General features: G+C 44.7%; 1 protein-coding gene across 1 annotated transcript in view; it reads left to right on the top strand.

Moving 5' to 3' along the window:
- LOC137880593 (E3 ubiquitin-protein ligase RNF123) overlaps positions 1-10,143 on the top strand; it is a 107,863-nt gene that overhangs the window by 6,409 nt on the left and 91,311 nt on the right. Inside the window, 16 exon segments of the mRNA XM_068722022.1 lie at positions 184-238; positions 449-534; positions 1,168-1,254; positions 1,336-1,403; positions 1,541-1,666; positions 1,890-2,004; positions 3,670-3,774; positions 4,718-4,840; positions 5,701-5,793; positions 6,011-6,079; positions 6,199-6,321; positions 6,663-6,762; positions 7,372-7,433; positions 8,615-8,686; positions 9,041-9,161; positions 9,943-10,044. Of these exon segments, the coding sequence (XP_068578123.1) occupies positions 184-238; positions 449-534; positions 1,168-1,254; positions 1,336-1,403; positions 1,541-1,666; positions 1,890-2,004; positions 3,670-3,774; positions 4,718-4,840; positions 5,701-5,793; positions 6,011-6,079; positions 6,199-6,321; positions 6,663-6,762; positions 7,372-7,433; positions 8,615-8,686; positions 9,041-9,161; positions 9,943-10,044 (1,507 nt within the window).

Here is a 10,143-nt window from a genome sequence, read left to right as displayed (position 1 = left end):
GACGGTAAACCATGTCTGATGAAAACCAAACCGACCAGCTGTCCCTACGTCTCGAGGTTAAAGACATTAAAAACAAACACAGTCCAATGCTTTCATCGTATCGTAGAACCTGTCCTCCCTCTGGGTTCTGTGTTAAATGTTCTTTGATGGTGCTGATTCTGATTCTTCTTTTTATGATTTTAGGTCATCGGCCACAGCAACTTCAGCTCCATCAGAGCCACCACGTGTGTCTATAAAGGTACACTACAGATGAGCTTCGCTCGCATATTCGACCACGTCAGCGTCGTTGAATGCGGTTCAGATCGGCCCGCCGCCGTTTCATAATGAACCGAGAAATACTTCTCAGTCCCGGGGCTTTACGGCGCCCCTCGCTGGACCCTTTAAAACGTCTTCTGTCTAAAGAATGAACAACAACACAACGTGTGTTACTGATTGATTGTGTCTGCAGGTAAATGGGCCTACGAGGTGCTGATCTCCTCCCAGGGTCTGATGCAGATCGGGTGGTGTACTCTCAACTGTCGCTTCAACCAGGAGGTACACACACACACACACACACACACACACACACACACACACTGCTAGTTATTGTCATGTTCACAAAATCTGTTGAATTTTCAGATGGATCTATAATAATAAACATACTATAACGTTTCAGCAAGTTGCAACTTTAAACACTGTGTGTGTGTGTGTGTGTGTGTGTGTGTGTGTGTGTGTGTATCTTGTGTTGTGTGCGTGTGTGTATCTTGTGTTGTGTGCGTGTGTATCTTGTGTGTGTGTGTGTTGTATCTTGTGTTGTGTGCGTGTGTGTATCTTGTGTTGTGTGTGTGTGTGTGTGTGTGTGTGTGTGTGTGTGTTGTATCTTGTGTTGTGTGCGTGTGTGTATCTTGTGTTGTGTGCGTGTGTGTGTGTGTGTGTTGTATCTTGTGTTGTGTGCGTGTGTGTATCTTGTGTGTGTGTGTGCGTGTGTGTATCTTGTGTTGTGTGTGTGTGTGTTGTATCTTGTGTTGTGTGCGTGTGTGTATCTTGTGTGTGTGTGTGTGTGTGTGTGTGTTGTATCTTGTGTGTGTTGTATCTTGTGTGTGTGTGTGTGTGTGTGTGTGTGTGTGTGTGTGTGTGTGTGTGTGTGTGTGTGTGTGTGTGTGTGTGTGTGTGTGTGTGCGCGCTCAGGAGGGTGTTGGCGACACTCCGGACTCCTACGCTTACGATGGAAACAGAGTGAGAAAGTGGAACGTGACGACGACTAACTACGGAAAGGTGAGCGAGGTGAAGCTCTGGACCGTTTGTCTCTGTACTGTCTCTACACCGCGGAGCTCACAGCCGTTTGTGTTTCCTCAGTCGTGGGCGGCTGGAGACATCGTCAGCTGTCTGATAGACCTGGACGAGGCAACCATCACATTCTGCTTGTGAGTGAATAAACTGATCTATTCAGCTCTGGTTCAATCCTATGTACATTTACCTGTCCAGAAAATAAAGTGTGTGTGTGTGTGTGTGTGTGTGTGTGTGTGTGTGTGTGTGTGTGTGTGTGTCTGTCCGTCCTCAGGAATGGTCAGTCTCTGGGCACAGCGTTCACCAACATTAAGATGGGTCCGGGCGTCGCTTACTTTCCTGCCATCAGCCTCTCCTTCAAAGAGTCGGTGGCTTTCAACTTTGGCAGCAGGCCGCTCAGATATCCTTCTTCAGTCCACACCAGACACACAGCAGCTCATCTACACTGTTTTCTCTGTTTATACTTTTGAAATAACAAAACTAACTAAAATGATGTGTCAGTTTATTGACACTGTCCGTTGTTGTTCAACAGAAACGATGTTACTGTATGAAGCACTTTATTTTCAACACACCTCTTACTTGTTTACCTGTTCAGTGTTTGTCTTTAACCTGAGTGTGATCACGTATCCTGTGGACGGCTACATACCCCTCCAGAACCCCCCAACTGCAGACCTCATGAAAGCCCACAAACTGCTGGGCTACATCAAGAATGTCCTCTCCACTTCCATCGACGCACAGGTAGGAACATGTGGTCTGTACACGTATGAACATGTGTTCTGTACACGTATGAACAGGTGATCTGTACACGGGTATGAACATGTGTTCTGTACACGGGTAGGAACATGTGTTCTGTACACAGGTATGAACATGTGGTCTGTACACAGGTAGGAACATGTGGTCTGTACACGTATGAACATGTGTTCTGTACACGTATGAACAGGTGATCTGTACACGGGTATGAACATGTGTTCTGTACACGGGTAGGAACATGTGGTCTGTACACGGGTATGAACATGTGGTCTGTACACAGGTATGAACATGTGGTCTGTACACAGGTAGGAACATGTGGTCTGTACACGGGTATGAACATGTGGTCTGTACACAGGTATGAACAGGTGGTCTGTACACAGGTAGGAACATGTGGTCTGTACACAGGTAGGAACATGTGGTCTGTACACGGGTATGAACAGGTGGTCTGTACACAGGTATGAACATGTGGTCTGTACACAGGTATGAACATGTGGTCTGTACACAGGTAGGAACATGTGGTCTGTACACGGGTAGGAACATGTGGTCTGTACACGGGTAGGAACATGTGGTCTGTACACAGGTAGGAACATGTGGTCTGTACACAGGTATGAACAGGTGATCTGTACACGGGTAGGAACATGTGGTCTGTACACAGGTAGGAACATGTGGTCTGTACACGGGTAGGAACATGTGGTCTGTACACAGGTAGGAACATGTGGTCTGTACACGGGTAGGAACATGTGGTCTGTACACGGGTAGGAACATGTGGTCTGTACACGGGTAGGAACATGTGGTCTGTACACAGGTATGAACAGGTGGTCTGTACACAGGTAGGAACATGTGTTCTGTACACAGGTATGAACAGGTGGTCTGTACACAGGTAGGAACATGTGGTCTGTACACGGGTATGAACATGTGTTCTGTACACAGGTATGAACATGTGGTCTGTACACAGGTAGGAACATGTGGTCTGTACACAGGTATGAACAGGTGGTCTGTACACAGGTAGGAACATGTGGTCTGTACACGGGTATGAACATGTGTTCTGTACACAGGTATGAACATGTGGTCTGTACACGGGTATGAACATGTGTTCTGTACACAGGTATGAACAGGTGGTCTGTACACAGGTAGGAACATGTGGTCTGTACACAGGTAGGAACATGTGGTCTGTACACGGGTATGAACAGGTGGTCTGTACACAGGTATGAACATGTGGTCTGTACACAGGTATGAACAGGTGGTCTGTACACAGGTAGGAACATGTGGTCTGTACACAGGTAGGAACATGTGGTCTGTACACGGGTAGGAACATGTGGTCTGTACACGGGTAGGAACATGTGGTCTGTACACGGGTAGGAACATGTGGTCTGTACACGGGTAGGAACATGTGGTCTGTACACGGGTAGGAACATGTGGTCTGTACACGGGTAGGAACAGGTGGTCTTTCATGAAAGAAATTACTGTTTCAGATTAAAATAGTTGTAATCGTCTGTTTACGTCAGCTGGGTTTTCCTGTAAGCTTCATGCAAAGTTGTTTTCCTGTTTGTCTGAATCTGTCCTCGTGTTTCTGTCTCATGTTAGGATGAAGTCAAACATGAGGACTTGAGCTCCTTTTGAGTTGAACCTGTTGTGTTTGTGTCCTGCCTGCAGGAGGAGAGGTTGGTGGAGAAGGACTGTTCAGTCTGGAGGCTTCATGGAGAACCGACAGTCCTCGTCACCATGGCTCACATCTTCAACCACTTCGCTCCACTCATGGTGACGCATCGTTCTTTCTTTTTGGTCGTGTGAAAAGTGAAAGTGCTTGATCCCCGTCTGACAATGTTCAGATGGTTACATTCTTTAATGTGCATTTCCCCCCCAATTAAGTTCACTACTGTAACGGAACATGTTTTATATTTAATTGGTGCAAAATCTCTAAAGTTCACCTTTCATTGGACACGTTTTTGTGTTCTTTTTATATTTGTTTTGTTGTGGTTTTAGAGTAAGGCAGTAAAAGTGTTAATGTTGTTAAAGGTGAGGACAGAAGCAGTGCAGGTGTGCAGGTCTAAACCAGTTTTAAAACCATCATCAGCAGCAGTTTGGTGTACGGAAACAACAGATAATCGAGTTCCCTGGTTCCTCTTCTTTCATTGTCCTCATAAACTGATTCACAGTTCTTCTACAGTTTGTGACGGACTTGATGAAAGTCTCCTGGTTGAATCTTTGTTGAAAAGTTAAAGCTTCTAGAAGCCTGTGGATAAAAACAACTAAAGAAGAGAAGCACAAATCCGACTCACAGGGAGCGTTTTGGTGTTGTTGGTGAAGTAATGGGTATTGTTGTCTTTTACGGTGTAATGAGTATTGTTGTCTTTTACGGTGTAAAGTCATGAGTATTGTTTTCTTTTACAGTGTAAAGTAATGGGTATTGTTGTCTTTTACGGTGTAAAGTCATGAGTATTGTTGTCTTTTACGGTGTAATGAGTATTGTTGTCTTTTACAGTGTAAAGTCATGAGTATTGTTGTCTTGTACGGTGTAAAGTCATGAGTATTGTTGTCTTTTACAGTGTAAAGTAATGAGTATTGTTGTCTTTTACGGTGTAAAGTCATGAGTATTGTTGTCTTTTACAGTGTAAAGTCATGAGTATTGTTGTCTTTTACGGTGTAATGAGTATTGTTGTCTTTTACAGTGTAAAGTCATGAGTATTGTTGTCTTTTACAGTGTAAAGTGTACCTGGTGGAGGACGTGCTGATGAACTTCCTGTTGGGGATTCTGGAGGGAGGAGGTTCAGTAGAACACCAGCTCATACAGCAGCTTCTGGACCTCTTCTGGCTGCTGATGGAGGTAAAGACACCAAAACACAGTCGCAACAAATCGTACCTGAAGACAGCGAGACACCCTGATGTCTCCTGACAGTCTGACTCGCCTCTGACAAAGTGCCACTTTTGATTAATTCAACAGGTGATTTAATGGTGATTCTGCAGTTTCAGAACCCCGTCCCCCAAAAATGATGGTCAAAAATGTTCTTTTGTTACTGTGTGTGGAATATGCTTCAAAAAGACTTTTACGTTGGCGTCATCAATACAGTTGAGACAATTCTGAAGGTTTAGTTGCTTAATCTTATTGACCGTAACTGTCATTACTTTGAATCGAGTACGCCATGTTTTCTTTTACGGCTATTTGACTTCAGTTAGATTGTCAGATGTACCATCGAAAATGAGGGCTCTCCCTCAGTGTGTGTTTTAAATAAAAACAAAACGGGGAAAGTGCGATACACAGAGCGATGCATATTTATCTCCAAATGTGTATTCACTGAATACTACTGAACATGTCAGAAACAAACACATCATTTTCACTTTTTAGTATCTCAGTTTTCTGACTTCTCCTCTTTGTTTAATCTGTCTCTCTGTCTCTCTCTCTCTCTCTGTCTGTGTCTCTCTGTCTGTCTGTCTGTCTGTCTGTCTGTCTGTCTGTCTGTCTGTCTGTCTGTGTCTCTCTCTGTCTGTCTCTCTGTCTGTCTGTCTGTCTGTGTCTCTCTCTGTCTCTCTCTCTCTCTCTGTCTGTGTCTCTCTCTCTGTCTGTCTGTCTGTCTGTCTGTCTCTCTCTCTCTCTCTCTCTCTCTGTCTCTCTGTCTCTCTCTCTGTCTGTGTGTCTCTCTCTGTCTGTCTGTCTGTCTGTCTGTCTGTCTGTCTGTCTCTGTGCAGGACTATGAAGTGAACGAGTGTCTGAAGCAGCTGATGATGTCCCTGCTGAGAGCCTACCGCTTCTCCCCCATCATCCCTGATCTGGGCTTCCAGGTAGGACCCAGATCATTGATTAGTGCTTTCACTTATTTTTTATTAAATATTGTGTTTTTAGTACTTTCTTAAAAGTCATTTCAAAGTAAATTAAACATGTCTTAAATCCACGTGTTTGTTGTCTTTGAATCCCTCCTGACTGCAGTGAAGTTTCTCCTCCAACTTCAACACACGTTTTTAATGTTCAGTCTACTTTAATAGAGTCTCTGTGCTTCAGATCCACTACCTGCGTCTGACGACGGCCATCCTGCACCATGAGAAGTCCAGGAAATACCTGCTCAACAACGTCTTATATCCTTCTGCTGTTAGCCACGCCCCTTAAAGGGATGCTTTGGGTCTTTTTGAGGTGTGCTTGTATGAGCCGCTTCTCTGCTCAACAAATCACCGTCGTCTCCTTAACTGAAGTTCACGTTTGATGTGCTGCGTTCAGTCGTGTTTTTTTACATCAAGACCCCTCTGAGAGTGAAGGAGGCGGGGCTAGAGGAGCTCATCCCGACCACCTGGTGGCCCACGCACTTCGACAAGGAGGTAACACTGATCAGGGTTTATATTTATCAGACGTCTCAATGCCTGCAATGACTCCTCTCTGTTCATTAGAGCTGCAGCAGACCCAAGTTGATCAAAAGAATCTGTTTCTGCATGAATTTAATATTGTTGATCGGCGTTTACGATTTTAAAAAAAGCTTTGAAACAAGGATTTGTTTTGTCAGAAGCAACAGTTCCTGTAGTTTTTATTTATTGGGTTCTTCATTCATTCATAATGACGGAGATATTCGGAGATGTGTTCGTATATTTACTCTCTAATGTCACGGACTGAATGTTTTCACCGTTCACTCGTTCATCGTTATTGTTTCGTGTTTTGCTCTCAGGGGAAAGATGAGCGAGAGCCCAAAGACGAAAGTGCCGATGAGCGACTGAGACGGAGAGCGTACGAGAGGGGCTGCCAGAGACTGAAGAAGAGGATCGAAGGTCTCGCTGCTTCCTTCTCCTTTCAGGACCAACGCACTTCCTTGTCTTTGTTACTCAGGTTCAGATATCATCTGCAGCGTATATTTTCTTATTCCTAGTTTGAATTAGTTACATTACATTACAGTCATTTAGCAGACGCTTTTATCCAAAGCGACTTACAATTCAGTATCTATCTACACACCGTAGACGCAGCTACAGGAGCAATTTTGGGGTTAAGTGTCTTGCTCAAGGACACATTGACGTGAGACTAGTAGAGCAGGCCGGGGATCGAACCGACGACCCTCTGATTGAAAGGCGGCCCTGCTCTCCACGCTCAACCTCGTAGTTGTCGAGGACTTTAGATTTCGTTGGACCTGATTTACAGCCAGATGTCTGAACTCTGTTGATCTATAAAGTGAATGAAAACTAACCAGTAACTTAAGAACATACATACTATACTTAAGCACATATTTGAGGTACTTGTACTTTACTTGAGTATTTCATTTAACTTTCTTCTTCTGCTCCACTACATCTTACAAACAATTGTACTTTTACTTGTACCAGAGTATTTGTACTGTGTGGTTTTAGTACTTTTACATCCTGCTGAACTCTCCTCTGATCTCTTCTCAGTGGTGGAAGAGTTGCAGGTTCAGATCCTGAAGTTGCTGCTCAATAACAAAGACAAAACTACGGTACGTACAGTTGATACTGTGTATCTGTTACTGTAACTTTTAACAATACACTGATTAATGGCTTTTAGGTTTGAATACCTGGAATTAAGATCCACATATTTCTCGCAAACAATACATGTGTATCCACGTCATGAATACTGTGTACAGAAGGAAGTAAACAAAAACCTCATTGAAACTCCTACTGATTTATACTACAACCTTTAAATGCAGTCGTCGTTGTATTACTTTTCAGCTCTTTAAATCTTTATATAAACCTCGACGCCATCTGAACATCATGTTCTCTCTTCTTTCATTAATCGTTCGGTTGCGACTGTTGAAGGTTGCGACTTTAGTGGTTGTGACTCTTGACGGTTGCGACTCTGATGCCCGACAGTTGCGATTCTTGACGGTTGCAACTTTAGTGGTTGTGACTCTGATGCCCGGCGGTTGCGAGTCTGATGCCCTACGGTTGCGACTCTTGACGGTTGCGACTCTTGGCGGTTGCGACTCTTGACGGTTGCAACTTTAGTGGTTGTGACTGATGCCCGACGGTTGCGACTCTTGACGGTTGCGACTTTAGTGGTTGTGACTCTGATGCCCGACGGTTGCGACTCTTGACGGTTGCGACTTTAGTGGTTGTGACTCTGATGCCCGACGGTTGCGAGTCTGATGCCCTACGGTTGCGAGTCTGATGCCCTACGGTTGCGACGGTTGCGAGTCTGATGCCCTACGGTTGCGACTCTTGACGGTTGCGACTCTTGATGGTTGCGACTCTTGACAGTTGCGACTTTAGTGGTTGTGACTCTGATGCTCGACGGTTGCGACTCTTGACGGTTGCGACTCTGATGCCCGACGGTTGCGGCTCTTGATGGTTTGAGACTGCAGGTCTTAACAGTTGTGACGCTGATCCGTTGATAGACGGGTCAATTATAAAGTCTGCAGTGTCGCATGTTGTTGTAAAACGCTTGGTTGGCATCTGCTTGATTAAATTTTCAGATACTGACTCTCTACACCACGGTGACATCAAAGTGAATTAAAGAGCCTGGTGAGGTTTCCTGATCTGTAGTCTGGATCACATCCTCTTGTCTGTGACTTGATGTTTAATTAGTGCTGGTCACAGGTGAGGAGGTGTTTCCTGCCTCACTGTCTCCTCTTCACTCTCGTTGTGTGTAAGTTTTATATCTCAATGTTTTGTCTCTCAGGGAGAAGCCTCTCGCTACATCTTCCTCAATAAGTTCCGGAAGTTTCTCCAAGAAAATGCCAGCAACAGAGGGGTAATTATTTGATGATATTTCCTACACGCATTTTTAACCGTTTAAGCTGGAAAATAATAATATTCATCAATAATAAAATGAAATGTTAGTTTCAGCTCTCATCATATTTGTAATCGGTGATTAAAAAGTCTAATATGACGGCCGGTGAGAAGAAGACTTTCACACCTGCAGTTCATTTGGACCCGACATGAACGATCTATGTCGTCTCTCAGTTCTGGTCCGGTTCAACAGGAAGTCACATGACTCTTTCCTTCCTGGACCACAATGTTTATCATGTCAAATGTCCCAGTAGCTCCACGTTTTTGGTTTTAAGTCAAGAAGACTCTCATATTTCTGCTTTGTGTGTTTGAGCAGCACCCGACCGCTCTGTGTCCTCCTGAGTACATGGTGTGTTTCCTCCACCGCCTCATAACGGCGGTGAGGGCCAGCTGGGACGACGGCAGCAGGAAGAGTCCGAGCAGCATCAGCAGTGAAGGTACGACCTGACACCTTTCAGCCTTAACCGCAGTGTGACACGTCCGGTAATGGTTTCATTAATTATGACCTGAGGTTGATCTCAGGGAGGGAGAGACAGATTATAGCCGTCGCCGTGTTAGTTTTGTCACAACCAATAAACAGAAGTGACCACATCTGGACTGAGGAGGAGTGACGTAGAGACGCCGTATACGTCTCTGGTAGAGACCTGTCAATCAGCGTGTAGCCCCGCCCCTAAATCATCCCCTGCTTTATGGTCTGTTTGACTCTAAATGGAGCATAATGTACTAAATGAACATCATGCTGTATTGAAGAAGACTGTAAACTAGAGATTGAGACCATAAACTCATGTTTACAATGTTTACTGAGGGAATAAATCAAGAGAGAAGTAGAGTCATTTTAGACTAGACTTCTATACAACCAGAGGAGTCGCCCCCTGGTGGACACTAGAGAGAATGCAGGCCCCAAAAATGACGTTGATTGTCTTACTTTACTTGGTTACAGTTTCAAGTCTTTTTAATGAAATATCAGGAAGAAAACAACCAAACCAGCCACAATAAATCCACAACACTATAATACGATACAATGTTTTAAACAAAGTGATCCGGCTACAATTCAAGATATGAAGCTCTTGAATTATAATGAAGGTTGTTTACGATGAGCTCTGTGTCTCGTCTCCCTTCATCTCTTCCTCTCGGGCCTCTCTGCCCTTTTTAAATTCTCCTTTTTCTTTTCCCGATTCCCCCCCCCCCCCCCCATCCCTCTGTGTCTTCTTTCTCCAGACGCCTACGTCCCCCCACAGCTCTTCTACAACGGGAAGGTGGACTACTTCGACCTGCAGAGACTGGGGGGGCTCCTGTCCCACCTGAAGAAAACACTCAAAGGTTGGTACGGTCCGGGGTTTTGAGTCTGATCGCTTATATTTGACCCAAATCACACAGCTGCCTCGTTGCAGGTACAAAGATGTTCAGTCTGCATGATCA

The sequence above is a fragment of the Cebidichthys violaceus genome, unplaced genomic scaffold (assembly GCF_023349555.1).
Source record: "Cebidichthys violaceus isolate CVI_PGR_0920_01 unplaced genomic scaffold, fCebVio1.0.p SCAF_29, whole genome shotgun sequence".
Classification (NCBI taxonomy): Eukaryota; Metazoa; Chordata; class Actinopteri; order Perciformes; family Stichaeidae; genus Cebidichthys; species Cebidichthys violaceus.
Note: the sequence above shows the minus strand (reverse complement) of the source record. Positions and strands in the feature narration are given on the sequence as shown.